At 39.6% G+C, this 16,854-nt stretch overlaps 1 protein-coding gene across 7 annotated transcripts in view; it reads right to left on the reverse strand.

Moving 5' to 3' along the window:
* The window catches only part of LOC108260483 (protein Dok-7), a 42,707-nt gene that overhangs the window by 23,474 nt on the left and 2,379 nt on the right, over nt 1-16,854 (reverse strand). For all 7 annotated transcript variants that reach the window (XR_006981439.2, XM_017460816.3, XM_017460815.3 and 4 more), the window contains exons 3-7: nt 15,678-15,893; nt 7,481-7,681; nt 6,149-6,268; nt 2,706-2,798; nt 1,795-2,522 (exon numbers count right to left, since the gene is read on the reverse strand). Coding sequence is in view for 6 of the 7 variants with exons in the window: in XM_017460816.3 (XP_017316305.1) it covers nt 1,795-2,522; nt 2,706-2,798; nt 6,149-6,268; nt 7,481-7,681; nt 15,678-15,893 (1,358 nt within the window). In the remaining variant the exon portion in view is untranslated. The remainder of the gene's footprint in view (nt 1-1,794; nt 2,523-2,705; nt 2,799-6,148; nt 6,269-7,480; nt 7,682-15,677; nt 15,894-16,854) is intronic.

Genomic DNA, 16,854 nt, shown 5'->3' on the forward strand with positions numbered 1-16,854 from the left:
AAAAAAGAGTCATTTGAAAATTCAGTTCACACTGTACTATATTGAAAGCACATTATTAACACACTATTTGATGTTTTACTTGTGAATTTAATTTATTTTCAAAAATATACACTAATTTCAAATCTGATGACTGTAACACACTCCAAAAAAATTTACGGTTTACTTTGTATCATCAGCTTTTCTTTTAATAACACTTATTAAGCGTTTGGGCGCTGAAGACACCAGTTGGTTAAGTTTAGCAAGCAGAATTTCCACGATTCATCCATTATGCATTTCTTTAGCTGCACAACTGCACGAGGCCTTCGTTGCCTTATTTTGCGCTTCATAATGTGCCACACATTCTCAATCTGAGACAGGTCAGGAATGCAGGCAGGCCATGCTAGCACTCGCACTCTCTGCTTATGCAACCATGCGCTTGTAACCCGGGCAGAATGTGGTTTGGCGTTGTCCTGCTCTGAATGGCAGCATATGTTGCTCCAAAATGTGTACATATCTTTCTGCATTAATGGTACCCTCACAGATGTACAAGTTACCCATGCCATGGGCACTGACACACCCCATACCATGACAGACTTTTGGATCTGACGCTGATAACAGCTTGGTTGGTCCTTTTCCTCTATGGGCCAGAGAACACGACTGCTGTTTTGTCCAAAACCTATTTGAAATGTTGACTCATCAGACCACAAAACACGATTCCACTGTGCTGCTGTCCATCTCAGATAAGACCGAGCCCAGAGAAGTCGACGGCGCTTCTGGACAGTGTTGCTGTATGGCTTCTGCTTTGCATAGTAAAACCTTAACAGCGGCGAATGGTGTTGACTGACAAAAGTTTACCAAAGTTTTCCTGAGCCCATGTCAAGATATTACAGACTCATGACGGTTTTTAAGCCAGTGACGTTTGAGGGATCGGAAAGCACTCGTATTCAGAAGTGGTTTTCGGCCTTGCCCTTTATGCACCGAGATCTGACCGGATTGCTTGACTCTTTTAATTATATTGTGCACTTTAGAAGGTGAAATGTCCAAAATTCTACCGATTTGTCTTTGGGGAATGTTGTTCTCAAAGTGTTGGATTATTCGCTGATGCATCTGTTGGCAGATTGGCAAGCCTTGTACCCATCCTTGCTCTTGAAGGACTAGGATTTTTTTGGAAACTCCTTATATACCATGATTAGTTGATTGCCTCACCTGTTTCACGTCACCTTCTTATTTCAACTCCTCCCATCGCTATTAGTCCTAAATTGCCCATTTCCAAACTTTTTTGGAATGTGTTGCATGCATCAATTTCAAAATAAATGTTTACCTTCAAAAAACTATGCAGTTGATTAGGTAAAACATCAAATATCTTGTCTTTATATGTTTTTTTCTTTTAAATACAAGTGAAAGTAAATTTACAAATCACTCCTCTTTGTTTTTATTAGCATTTTCCATGGTGTTCCAACTTTCACAAATCTTTGAACTTGAGTGGCACAAATTGCTGCACAAATGTTTAGCAAATTGAGAGAAAACAAGAAACCTTGAAAATACAACTCAGTTCTGGGCAATTTTTTGGCTCAAGATGACTAAAATACTCTAATTATGGGCATGCTTCCTAATCTGGTAAAACTGTAACGATCAGTGCAAAAATAAACAGACAGAACAGCAGCTTTCTAATATTAATTATTTCTAATCAGGATTAAAATGGCTTCTGTTATATTTTTATAGCAAATTTGTTTTAACCACTAATTAATAAGATCATTTACCTTGAGTCCTGCTTGATATTCTGTAATACCCACTAGTGTGTGAATGGTTGCGTACCTTTAAGCCACCACAGATGGGGCAGGTGGTGAAGAGCATTCTAGATGAAGTCAGATGGGGACAGCAAATCAGGCAGTCAGAATGTGTGTCCATGCTTGATGAACCCCGAGCCTCCGAGTCTCTGGGAGATTCAGGAACAGAGCATGCAGCAGCTGAGGCTTCACTCTGCTCTTTAATTGTTTCCTCAGTCTGTTCACTGGCTGAAGCTTCTTTCTGCTCTCTGGCTTCTTCAAGAAGACTGCGGGGCGTGTCATACAGGTAGCGTAGTGATGAAGGCACTTGGTACTCATGGGTGTGGCTGACTGGACAGGTACAACGATGCTTTTCTGGACTAGAGAATGGCGGTAGGCTGAGCAGAGTACCATACTCCTCTTTGGGACTCCCTGTGTCTAGGCTGCCTGTGTAGGATGAAAAGCTGCCAGAATAGGAGGAGTGGCTTCCTGTGGCAATGCCGCTGTCTGAGGAGCTCTGTCGGCCAATTTCCTGAAGTCTCCGTGAGAGAGTGGGCTTTGATGGCAGTTTGGGCCCACTGGCTGGATTAATTGGCAGCTTCTCCTCTCCATGAGAGGCAGTTCTAGTGGACTCAGCTGTGGTGGTGGGAACCGGCTCCACCCACAGGGCCAATCGGCTGCTGATACTGGAATCCGAGTGGCTGGTTTCTGAGTCGGAGGACCCGGATATGCTGCGGTCATCTCCAGCTACTGTGGAACTGAAACTGGAGGTGGATGCTAACACAAGATACAGAAAAAGAGAGTTAGACTGAATACACAGTCTTGGTAACCAGCAACCATAACATCAATCTTTTTTCTTGATTTAACTCATTAAAGGTGATAAAATGAACGCTTTTCTGCTGTACCACTTGGGACTGTAGAAACCTATATTTAACATGTAAAACCTAGAAAAACAAGCACCTGCGTTATGAGAAAGCAGGCTGAGCCTCTTCTCCAACTCTTCAGCCTCTTGGTTCAGTCGCTCCTCTGCTGATGCTGCACTGGCACTCGGCTCTGGGAGTCACACAGATGGGAAAATTCACCAGGAATCTCTTAATCTAGGTATTTTGGGATACACTAAGCGGAGCCTCCTATTCACTTTAATACTGTTAACATCTGCAATTTCATCAGTTAACAGACAAAGAAAATACTCAAGGATAAACTCTGAGCAGTTCATTCATAGAAGTGGTCAAATGCAAGACTATATTCAAGTACTATTAACGTTTTCATATTTTCTTATATTTCATAATAATCATGTTTGAAGACAAACAGCACACTATGTAGGTCTTACAACACCACTATGTTATAGGGCTGTATTCCACCTGGGCTGTCAAAAGATATGTCACAGCCCCTCCAAAAGTATTGGAACATCAAGGCCAGTGCTATTGTTTTTGCTGTACACTGAAGACATTTAGGTTTGAGATCAAAAAGATGAATAGGAGACAGTAGACCACAATTCGAGCTTTCATTTCCTGATATTTACATCTAGATGTGTTCAACAACTTAGAACATGGCACCTTTGGTAGCAGAACACCCAATTTTAAGGTGAGCAAAGGTATTGGAACGGACAGTCTTAAAGTAAAATTGAGTAAATAACACTTAATATTTGGTTTCATATCCCTTGTTTGCAATAACTGCATCAGCGACCCACTGACGAGTACATCATGAGTCACATCATAAATAAAGATTAGTGATCCTATTCCAGCAATGCAAGCCCAAGCCATGGCACTAATTCCACCATGGTTGACTGATGATTCTGTGTTTTGGATCATGAGCAGATGCATTCTTTCTCCACAGTTTGGCCTTTCCACCAGTTCGGTAGAGGTTAATCTTGGTTCCAGAACTTTTGTGGCTCATCTCTGTATTTCTTTGCAAATTCCAATCTGGCCTTACTGCTGGTTGGTGATGTCTCTGATGTTTTTGGGATTTTATTCACAGCTCTCACAATGTTTCTGTCATCAGCTGTTGTTGTTTTCCTTGGCCGACCTGTTCGATGGCCGGTTGTTAGTACGACAGTAGTTTCTTTCTTTTTCAGGACATTCCATATTGTATTACCTATGCCCAATTCTTGTGCAATGGCTCTGCTCGATTTTCCCTGTTTTCTCAGCTTTAAAATGGCTTGCTTTTCTCCCATAGACAGCTGTCTTGTCTTCATGTTAGTTTATAATTTTTAACAATAGATGCAGTCTTACAGGTGAAACCCAAGTTTGAAACTCAAACCAAGAGTAGACATTCAGAGCTATTAATAACAGGGCATACCTGGGCAACAAGAAACACATATCAGTTACATGGTCCAATATTACTGAACACTTGAAAAATGGGTGGGTTCAAACAAGTTTTTAAAGTTTTTAAACACATCTGGATGTAAATATCAGGCAATGAAAGCTGAAATTTTGATCTCATATTCATATTTTGATCTCAAACAAAATGTCTTCAGTGTAAAGCAAAAACAAAAGAATTTGCCTTGCCGTTCCAATACTTTGGTAAGGGACTGTAAACAGTTTGTTAGTAAAACTTACTTATAGACTTATAGATTCAGGTTTATGCTGCTTACCTTTATTTTCTTTGAGAAATTTTTTTTTTTTTCTCTCAAAAGATGAGCTTTTCAAATGAATCTAGGTCACCCCTTTAGAGCAAGTACTGTATTTGCATTGAAGCCTATAATAAATCAGGTGGTAATTATTATTTTTATAACTGATAATGAAGATTTCAGTTGTTAAGTAGAATAGAATACAGTTGCGATGTGATGTAGCACAAAATCAATAAAAACTGTTCAATATATTAATCAACCTGCTATCCGTTATATACTTTTCTACATTGTTGTAAAGATGTAATGATAGGATTTGAATATAAAAATGCTGCCCTCTCGCAGTGTATGTTTGTACTGCAGAGCCAGTGGAGATGAATGTAGAGGGTGGGGTGTTGAAGCAAACACCTCTGTGTTTGTCTAGCATTTAACTACTATTAATAGGCCATGCATATGGGAATGATGGCATACAGCCAAATGAAACCATGGACACAGAGAGACCTCTGCTGATCTTTTGACAACAATGCTAATAAAGGATATTAAACCAACTTTTAGGAAACTTTGGAAAATATTTTTCTTTGTCATATGACAAAGCCAACACATTTTGATTCCAAGGCGAATTAACTGAGAAGTGTGTGAAATTTGCAGACCCAACGCATCTGTTGCCGATTTCATTTCTAATCAATGACTTCATAAACTCAGGCACAGTGGAGAACAGAACTGCTCTTATTACAGCACTGTGACAGAGATGGAGAAGAAGGGGAGGAAAGGGAGACTATGTACTCCACTACAAGTGATTGAGTGTGCTGGAGGCTCTGATGAGACTTTAGCCCTGACCTTGCCTTCTTCTCACTCCCTATTTATTCTGTCTGTGAGTGTAAGAATAGTTGATCAGCTCAGATCTGATTGGCTAGTGCGAAGTGTGAGAACAGGAATACCCATAAATCTTAGGTGCCTGATGCAGCCACACATGTGTTAGCCTCTAATTAACTAGCTGATCAAACACATGTATATGACCTATTACCAGCCTGTACAGGATTTCACAGAGTTTTTTTTTGTGCTTATTGAAGACAAAAATGCTTGATTTTGTGGCTCTTTTTTTTTACTTTGTGATGCAGCTTGGGGAGTTTTTGTGCTTTTTTTGTTGTTGCAGAAACCTACTTGAATTGGCGAAACTGCAAATGCATGAAATTGTTTTGCACGGTCTTTTGCAGTGATGTCTATTGGTAAGTGAGACCTTTTCTCTGTACTCATGCTAGACATGAATTGAAGACGGCTTTGGCTGAATGTGTGTTGTGTTGTCGTCACATGACGCGTCATGGCCTAAAATCTGCGGTAGTTTTGAAAAACTGCAAGCTCCTCCAAATATTATGGAGTTTGCATGATTTTGCGTTCATTTCTGTGATCACAAAATTCGTAAATCCTGGAGGGACTGTATAACCTTCACCAGTACACAACTGAAAATGAAAACAGCAAGGGCTTGGGCTCAGTAGAACATGCATAATGACATGGACATAATTAACTGACATACAGCATTTTGTCATCATTAAACTGTATCTTTCTCATTCTCTCTTTTTATTTCGGCTTTTCCCTAGTTCAGGGGTTGCCACAGTGAATCACTTTTCTCCACATGCGAATCAACCTTAAAAACATCATTAAACTGTATGATGGTTATTAATATTTGACACTGTACTCATTACTAATGTATTGCCACACTGTATTCTTATAAACCTACACTAATGAGGAGTCATAGCTGTTAACCTGTTGTAGCCAGTATTTTCAAATGATCATAGGCACACACACACACGCACACGCACACACACACACACGTTCACACCTGGCAGCAGCGGTTTGATTCCAAAGGGAGTTCTGGAGGGGGAGATTCCGCGCACAATGCAGTCAAACAGAAAACTGATCTGCTCCCCTTCAGCACAGGATAAGAAGAACACACCAGCCCCTACACACAGACACACAGACCTTTAACACGTACCTTTTGGCTTCCATTATAAATGATTGCCTAATAAACAGTTTTACATTCTTTTCTCTGTACAGGTATTCTAAAGATGTGATGTATAGGGATTAAATTAAAAACAATGGAACATTACTTTAAAAACGTGACAAGAACAATATTTGTGTTTATTCAGGATAACAATGTAGTCGTATTAACACTGAGTATTATTACCATAAAAACACTCTGCTGTGCAGCTACAGGGCATATGTACAGCATAAATAGTAACATGTTACTGTCTGCTTCTCTCCCATGCGCAAGTAGAAAAACCACACTTCAGAAATACTCTGAGAGCTGGCCTTGGGTGAACGTGTGAGGGTCAGTGGGTGGATAGATGTCTAGATTTACTCACATGTGTGATGTATGTGTGACCTCCCTAGGCTGGTGGTCAACAGGGAGACTTATGTTAACTTGCTAGCAGCTAGACCACCCAGAATGAAGACCCTCCACCACCAACACACACATTTGTCTAACTCTTCTTCTGAGTGCCTTCCACTGACATAATTATTAACACAGCTAATTAATTTCATACCTACACCTAAACCTAACAATAACCTTCTCTTCACAAACCATTACATTTTTAATTTAATTTTATTTTAATTTTAAAAAACAAACAAACAAAGAAAAAAGCAAGGTTTCCTTTGACCGAACAAAATTGTCAGACAGTCCTATTGTTATCTGCAGCATGTGAGGCATTTAAAACACTCTGACTCATCTTACAGGTGATGAAAAAAATTGGCACTGTATGGACAGACTGCATGTCAAGGGATTAAACGAAAGACAGCGGTGTTACATAAGCAGCATACCACACATTCATGTTGTACAAACACAAACACATCATTGCTGACTCTTTACTAAACATCTGCACAACATTAGATACTGAAGAACCATGAAACGTCAAAAGACTTTTGCTGCATGTTAAGGGATAAAACCTTTCAAATTTCTAACACTACCTGCATCAGGACTGACAGAGAGTCAATCAGTGCCTTGTTTCACATAAGCAAATCTTTACACTTTTGCAAGTTTCAACAACAAACATCCAACATATTTGGATCATGTACTGTATAAACACTAAAGCTTTGGTCCCCAGTATTCTGTCTGATTTTTCACAACCCTCACAAGGATGACACCAGAACACACTTACATGCCCTGCTTACTTACAATAACCACAACGAGTGCCACCCTCAAACACAAAGCCATTGGGGACTGGGCCGTATCTGCGCAGGTCCAGAAGGTTCCACTGGCCGCCGATAACAGGGGGGACGTCCCTGGCAATGACGAGCAGATTGTTGCACAAATGAAGTGTGGCCAGACCAGTTTCCAGCTTAGTACCAGGCAGGACCGTCACCTTAAAACTGTGTACTATTTTGTAGAAAGAGCAAGAGAGAGACAGAAAGAGACAAAAAGTGCATAAGAGGGAGTTAAATGAAAAATCCACCCTGAAAGTATGATCTTTAATGGCATCCACGATTTATTTTATAATTAACCTTTTTTTTTAAAAATTATTTTCTTTAAATGTCTCAACAACACCTTGAGCTATTTTCACTTTAAGTAACGTTTCCCTACATTACTCACAATGCTGTTCAACTGCCCTGCTGGGAATTCAACTCTTCCAACAGAGCGCATGATGCAGCAGTGCTGTAGACGTTTAGTCTGTCCAGCTGTCTCACTTCCTTATCTGTACACTCTGCTCAAACAGATCAGCTTCCAAAGCTTTCACGCTATTACCGTTGGAGGTCTCCTTTAAGAGAGACAAGCCTGAGTGGCTTGATGCTGGCATTATAATGCAGCGTTACCCTTTTCAATCTAAAAACAAAAGTACTACTGTTAATTATGCTGATTAGTTACCTCAAGATAAACGTAATTACAATTAGAATCTTCTAGCTCTGACCTTTAAATATTAAGCTAATTACCATAATATTGAATATGAAAACCTGTTTGGTTTTTCCTTCTTACAAATCTAATGCAATCTTCATCAAACTTGACTGAGATGATATACAGACTGTACCTGAAAACAAGTTATTGGATGTAATTTTCCTTTTCAGAGGAGTTTGCCCATAATACTGTACTCTATTTGACGGTGCAGATGCCAAACAGCAAATGAGGCAATATATCTTTTACATATTAATACCAAATTGGGTGGACATATATTATATGTCTTTGAGGTATCCTACCAATTTTGACATGTTTCTCATTAGGGGGTGTTATAACATTCAATTAACGGTTAACCTCTTGTTCAGTTGTCTGTCTACTGCCTTTGACACAGTGAGTCAGCAGATCTTCATTTACACTCTCATTAGTCTCACCATGCATTCATTTGATTTGTGAATTTATTGTATTGTATGTACTTGTGCTCTTAGACTGAGATGTTCCTTTTCTTGACTGATAATTTTGTATACAGTTTATGCAAATAGTCTTTGACCACTCTAGCACTTGCACGAACTAGCATTTCTCTCTTGTTTTTAGGTTACGAATCCTTGCAGATTCGCTAAAGACTTTGCATTGCTACACCTTCAACTATTTGCACGTTTTGCATAAATTACTCTGGATTAAAGTGTCTACTAATTGACTAAATGTAAATCCATGTTGAAATTTTGTCCACTATAATCCCAGATCTGCAATTTGCTTTCGTGTGTGACCTGAAGAGACGTGCACAAAGCCCTGACCTCAACCCCACTGAACACCTTTGGGACGAACTGGAATGTCGACTGCACACTAGACCATCCCCATGATTGACCTCACTAACTGTGAAATGTTTGTTAAAGTGATTGATAAATACCCAAACACATCTGTTCGGCACATGGGCAGCGAGTAATTTGGCCTCACCTCACTGAGTCATCGTATTTGAGTGTGTATGTGTGTTAGGTCCTTGGGCAAGACTATTAGTCCTCAATTGCTCAATCTTGTCACTTTGTCCACTTTGTTGTCATTTTATGCTCTGTTTTTTTCCTGTGCACTTTGCTGTTGTCACGAGTTCCCCTCGCGCTAGCGCTGTATTACACAGCACGTGTTAAAACCCGAAGCGTGAGTGTGCACTTCCGGGTTTTTCAGTGACACTGACTTTGTTTACTTTTGACACGTGCATTTCTTTTGATTTCTGTCCTGTCTCCACCCTGTATTGTCATTGGTTGTTCCCTTATGTGTCATCATTAGTCTCCGCTGTTTTGTGTTCACTGTAATTGCATCCATCTCAACCGCCTTTAAGTGACAGCTGTATGTATATTTTTCAATGGCTGCAGCCTAGTAATCTAATAACTCTAGTGGAATAGAAATGTTTATGCAAACACCTCAGGTGGAATTGCATAAACCGACTGAGGGCAATCCGAAATAAAATTTCTATCCAAATGAATGAGGTGGGTAATCCGGTTAATAATCCATTAAACAGAAAAATCACAGGCATGTACATTTATGTGTCTGATTACTTTTACTACAGGAACGAGCATGTGTTTGATCTCAGTAAATTTCCGCATGTAACATTCAGAAATGCTCTAAAACATGGGAGCAAGACTTTGATAAAACCTGCATTTCTTATGTTATTCCCATATTTAATATCCTTTAAAGTTGGCATTATTATAAGATGCTCATCTCAGTGATTGACCTCACTAATGCTCTTGTCGCTGAATGGACAAATCCCCACAACCCTGCTCTAAAATCTAGTGGAACACCTTTCTGAAAGAGTGGAGGGTGTTATAGCAGGGGGGAATAAATCTGGATTGGGATTTTCAAAGAGTACATATGGGTACAAAATATCAGGTGTCCACAAACCTTTGGCCATATAGTGTAACACTAACAAGATTTCTAAAATTGAAACAAAAGTTTTCATAGTGATGTAAACACACAGACCTGAGAATTCTCACTAAATCAAATTATGGCACATTGTACACACAATTATGTAAACATGCTGAGATGTGTTTCACACACGCACACACACACACACTTTCTCAAACAAGATTACTCAGTGAGGTGAAGCCAAATTACTCAGTGCCCATGTGCCGAACAGATGGATTTGGGTTTATCAATCGCTTGAACAAACACTTCACAATAAGGGCCCTGTTCCAATTAGTAATAAATAACACCTGCGTCAGTGTGATAACACGTAGAACATTGCTTGCAGGTGTTTTTTCTTAGTGTCTTGTGTTTTGAGATTTTTTATTTTTTGTGAGGTTGCTTTGTAAGAATGAACATAAAAGGGCATAAACATTAACGATGTGTCTATAAGAGCTTAGAAAGACCCGATTTATGTTTTTTAGCCTTGTGTAGCTGCACAAGCCATGACATATGGCTAAGATAGTGTAGCTTTTTACAAGACAGTGAAAAAACACTGGGAGAAACGTGTTTAGAAATAGAGCAAGTGAAATACAAAGTACATTTGCCTGTGAGTTACTCAGGGTGATAATGGTAGATTATTTAACAAACTAAAGTTACTACAACTAGCTTAGGTAGTTGGCCGAGAACTTTGGCCAACACAGGGTCATGGGAAGACTAGAGCCTATTCCAGGGGACTCGGGGCACAAGGTGGGGGACACCCTGGATGGAGTAGCAACCCATTGCAGGGCACAATCACACACACACTCAAACACTACAGATAATTTAGAGTATTTAAGGGTACGTTTACACGATAATGATGTACTAAAAATGGAAACGTTTTTCCTTTGCATTATTTTATATATACAAATATTTACTGTTGAAATGTTGTAGGTGGTGCTGTCGAGCCATTTTGCCACGCTCAATTCTGGAACCCCTATTAGATGTAAATTTTCACCAGTTCTGACGCGTCTGAAGTTTCGTGAGTTTTCAGGTATGTTTAGGCCCTCTAAAATGTGATTCATTTGAGAAAAGAATAATACTAATACTAATAATAATTGGAGCAGATCCAATAGGGCTTTGCACCAGCGGTGCTCGGGCCCTAATTCTAAGATTTTGAATGCCCTTCGTCCGCGTAGATGTGGGTTAATAATTTGGCGTAGGTAACAAATGCGCCTCCGATGGTCATAGTAGTGATGCAGTATATCTACACTTTGCTGGACAAGTGTCAATAATCTCAAAATCTTGAGCAGCACTAACACAGTCCTGTACTTCGATGTTGTAGTTTTAAATGTCTCGCGTGTTGTTCTGAAGTATTCGCACACATGCCTATAGACTGAACATGTAATACGCGTGCGCATGACGTCATGGTTTTCACAAATTCTCATTTTTGTATGTTTACACGGAGATGATAACGGCACCGTTTTCAAAAACTTGCACTTTGAATCCCGTTTTCAAAAGTTTGCGTGTTCAGGCCCCAAAATGTCTGGGTTACGCATGTAACCCTGTCCCCTGAGAAGGGAAGGAGGCGTTGCATTTGGCACAACAGTATGGGGAGCGCCCTTGCACGCATTTCTCATACTGTTATGCTAAACGCAACGTCGAAGTTCCCTTTGAAGGGGAACGCCATTGTCGTATAAACGAACAGCCAAACTGTATAACCTTATTCCTGTTGAAAATATTGTTGTGTAAATGGCCCCTTAGAGAACAATTTAGAAGTACACTGCATGTCTATGGACTGGAGGAGGAAACCCCCGAAGCATGGGGAGAACATATGGGAGAACTCCACACACACACACAGGGTGGAGGCAGGAATCAAACCCCCAACCCTGGAGGCGCGAGACAAATGTGCTAACCACTAAGCCACCATTCCCCCTGTGTGTTTATTCTATAACAGATGTGATAACAGTAACGTGTTCTTCACGTGAGATTATACGATGAAGATCAGCTAATGTTCTGCTTACGTTATCGATTAGCGTGATCCGGGCTGGTGCATAAAACGGGGTCGCGTAAACAGAGCTTGAGCTAATAGGGATATTTTTTCTGTCGATTAGTATGTTTTCTTTATATTTTGCCACAGCAACTAACATATTTGTAGCTGCCTTGTGAGCTTCAAAGGTATAGCCATACTCACTTTGACATCCGCTGCCTTTAGTGGCAATTGCGTTGCATTACTTGTTCAAAGACAATCTCAACTAGCAAGCAAAAAAGTCTTTTATAATGTGTGATTATTGTCTGTAACAGCAAAATCATACAACAAAATCGTTCCAAAAAAAATCATTACTAATACAACATTCAAGAAAATAAAGAATAAATACCTACAACACATGAAACCATCATTTTACTCCAACATGATCAAACGTTAAACAGCTGAACACTCGAGCATCAGTACAATCAATTTTTTTTACTAAGCTCCTATTTAATTATGATGCATAGAGTACATGTATTTATGATAAATCCACGTACTACATGAAGGCATCAAAACATTCATATTGGGGCTGAATGTACCAAATGAGAAAATATTTGATGACGATTTCTTGTGTTAATTCTTCCTTCACCAAGTGATGCATCTTCATTATTTGGATGCAATCAGGAACAATTTCAAGTATTCTTCCTATTCTTGGTACGTTATTTCAACGGTAATATACAGGTAACTAAGATGAGAATCCCGAGTCTGGGCAGACTAAAAGAACTGACACAAGGTGTGTGTAAAAGAACTTGTGCATTACACTATGAGGTTAAGTGCATTGAGGGGTACTTGATAAAGGAATGTGGGGCTGGTTGACCCTGTCAGCACCGAGTCTGATACATATTCATGAAGGGCCACAAATCAAAACAATGAAGTAAAGAGTCAAAGTTCAAGATGCGTGCACACACACACACACACACACACACACACACACACACACACACACACACACACGCACACACACACACACACACACACACACACACAGTGACAGCAAGCAGGTGACTTCACAGCATGGCGTGCCAGCCCCCCTCAGTATAGTAACTGCAAATCCCCACTGCCACACACACACACACACACACACACACTCACACTCACAGGTCACATTGGGTTATTTGCTTGTTAGATTTATGAGGGTAATGACTGGAATGCACATCAAAGCCTGCCATTTAACAGACTTCTCTCTATTGCTTAAGGGCACCTTTGAGCTTAAACACATTTCTATACATTTGCTCATTTGTATTTGTTCCATAACAACTTGTAAGATGTTTAAAACGCTTTAGAGCTAAGCGGTTTAAGGTACAACATTACACTAAATCAGTATCCTTATCCTCATAATCTGCTCTACAAAACGTATTGTTTTGCTTTGCTGGTACACGAGAATCAATATGGCAGTGGTCCATTAAGGATCTGTGTCAGTTCTGAGCTCCCAGGACTACCACAGAGCCACTGTTAGTTCCCTGAGCAAGACTATCAGTCCTCAATTGCTCAACTTTACGGTTGTACTAGATCTTGTCACTTTGTATAAGTCACTTTGTCCACTCCGTTGTCATTTTATGCTCTGTTTTGTCTGTGCACTTTGCCGTATGTGTATTTTTCAATGGCTGTGTTTGCATGCACCCGAATAATCTAATAACTCTAGTGATAGTGCAGTTGGAAAAGAAAATGTTTACGCAAACACCTCAGTTGGAGTTGAGTAATCCAATCGATACAAATGAATGAGGTGGGTAATCCGGTTAATAATCCATTAAACAGAAAAATCACAGGCATGTACATTCATGTGTCTGATTACTTTTACTACTGGAAAGAGCATGTGTTCGATCGCAGTAAAGTTCCGCATGTAACATTCAGAAATGCTCTAAAACACGGGAGCAAGACTTTGATAGCACCTACATTTCTTATGTTATTCCCATATAATAGCTTTATATAATATACGATACTCATCTTATAATATTTCCAACTTTATAAAGGCTATTATATGGCATTATATTATAAATGCATTACACTGACGTATAATGAATGCGTTTTTGTTTTTTTTTTCAACAAGTTGAATGAAAGTTTACAGTGATCACAAATGCTTTTTCTCTCCATTTAATAATCACACTTGGGTGACTCATTAAACATGAGCAGTATGATAAAAAAAAAAAAAGCTGAATGTGCTGACTGGATTCACTTGCTGCATGTTGTTATCTTAACTTTGGATCATGTAATGTGTAATAATGCATATAAATGAAGTATTACACCCCTAATACATTGTTTAGAAGTTGAAGCAACTGTGTTGAATCAGGATAAACACAGTCTGTCCGTCAAGTGGGATTAGAAATAACTGCACTAGAGACTCTGGACATGCAACCTTAATGCACTGTGATCATTATTTCAGTTCTAATGCGATATTCAAATGAGCTAGCTAGCTAAATTTAAGTGTGAAAAGCTGTCAACAATAGCAGGAATTGGATCATCAGCGTGTTAAACTGTGCAGCCTGTACTTGCTATTTTGGCTTAGAAAGCTGGCAGCTGTGGACAACAATTGGATACTGACAGCAATGGAAACACTATTACAGCAATCTACTCATTAAGGATGAACGAATGTAAACTTATATGGTGGGAATGGATTTTTTTTTATGTATATATAGTGAACAAAATAAAAAAACACTGAGTGAGCAACAGTTCTGTGGGTGAAAACGCTTGTTGATAAGAAAGGTCAGAGGAAAATGGCCAGATTGCTTTGAGCTGAAGGGAAGGATGTACTAACGGATATAATCACTCTTTACAATCTTGGTGAGCAGAAAAAGCATTTCAACATCGAGCCTTGCAGTGGATGTGCTACAACAGCAGTTAGCCAAGAACACAAATCTCAACAACCATTAAAATAATAATTTTAGCATCCAAGAAAATTTCTTGCACGCAGAAATATCTTGTTGATGAGAGAGGTCAAAGGACAGTGGCCAGACTGATTTGAGCTGACAGGAAGATTTTCTTAACTTAAATAACCACTCTTAAAACTGCTGTAGACAGAAAAGCATCTCAGAACACGCAACATGTTTAACGCTGAGGCAGATAGGCTACAATGGCAGTAGACAACATTAGGTTCCACTCCCGGCCATGAACAGGAATCTGAGGCTAGAGTGGGTACAGGTTCACCATAACTGGACAGTTAAAGAATAGAAAAACATCAACAATGTGTGTCCACCCACACAACTGCTGCTCACTGGATATTTTTTCTCTGTAGATTGTTGTGTGTGAAAAATCACAATTTCCCCACATTTTTCAGGTCACATCTTTCCCCATTCTGATGTTTCATATGAACTGATGCTCTTTATCTGTATCTGCTTCTTTGCCTCATGAATGGCTGATTGGACAACTGGATCAGTTCCTATTAAAGTGGCCGGTGAGGGTACATGCCATGATATAAACACAGGGTTTATCCCTATATGGCATATCAACATTATGGACACTTGCATTCAGAAACTAAACATTTAAAATTCGAATGCAGTTTTAAAAGGACTTAGACAGCTATTCTTTGTGACTGAATGGCCATCTGATCACTGAAAATGCATATTAATACCAGCACATAGTCATACTCACCCTCCCCTAGATAGTAGCGAAGCCGAAGGTCCCAGGCCAGTAGGGCCTCCTTACTATCAAATCCCAGCTGAACGATCTGATTAAGACTGAGGATTGTCAGGGCATAGGCGACTCCTTCGCTGCTCCCTCCTGCCTCCAGACCACAGATGTGCTCCAAAACCACGCTGGTCCGCTCCTTCACACCGCGCTCCTTAGACACCAACAACACCAGGCAGTCTGTGACAGAGAAAGAAACTGAGAAACAAGCGTTGGCGATATATAAATATATATGTGTCTTTCATGCTAATAAAACACCTTGACGTGACCTGAATTGGCAGAGAGATGAGAGGAATATGGGGTGTTAATATTCATGGAAATAAGCCAAGTGTAAAGTGTCCCTGTTGTTCCCAGTCAGAGGAAATGCAGCAACTGCGAAAACATCACCCTTCGTTCTCTCATCCACACCATCTTCCATTCGCCACATCACATGTATTGACCATGGACAGCTGTCACAACAGCTACATCGAGAGTGTGACCTCTACACTAACACACATTCATACACACTCATACACAAGCAACTAACTGATGCATCAAACTTCATGGGGTTAATTTACATATTAACATATTAACTGTGGCAAATCTGTCATTAACTGTCCTGCTGCACCTCATCCACTGAATATGTTCATAGCACTAGCATGGGGCAGCACGATTCTTGCCCAAATGAGGGAAGTGAAATGCGGGCAGGATGCAATCCTCCGTAGACCCTGTAAGCAGCTTTCATTCTTTTTGTGGGTGTTAATATGTAAATCAATGCCATGAAGTTTGATGCATCAGTTAGTTGCATGTGTGTACGAATGTGTGTGAGTCTAATATACACAGAACCATTTCTATTGTAAGAAATACAATAGAAGAAGAGGAGGATTAGAGAATAAATCAAGTCAGTTAGGGCTGCACGATTATGGTCAAAATGATAATCATGATTATTTTAATCAATATTGAGATCACGATTATTTATCATGATTATTAATTGGTTTTAGGGACAACATATTTACATTGCACTTTCACATTTAAATAAACAGACCGCTGATTTCAGCTCCATGTTGTGCTACATTCCTGCTAATGCACAAATCTTTACATCAAATTAGACTGGTCCTTAAAGTGCATCATCTCGTAGAAGCAAAATATAAATAAAATTGTA

The sequence above is a fragment of the Ictalurus punctatus genome, chromosome 29, assembly GCF_001660625.3.
Source record: "Ictalurus punctatus breed USDA103 chromosome 29, Coco_2.0, whole genome shotgun sequence".
Taxonomy (NCBI): Eukaryota; Metazoa; Chordata; class Actinopteri; order Siluriformes; family Ictaluridae; genus Ictalurus; species Ictalurus punctatus.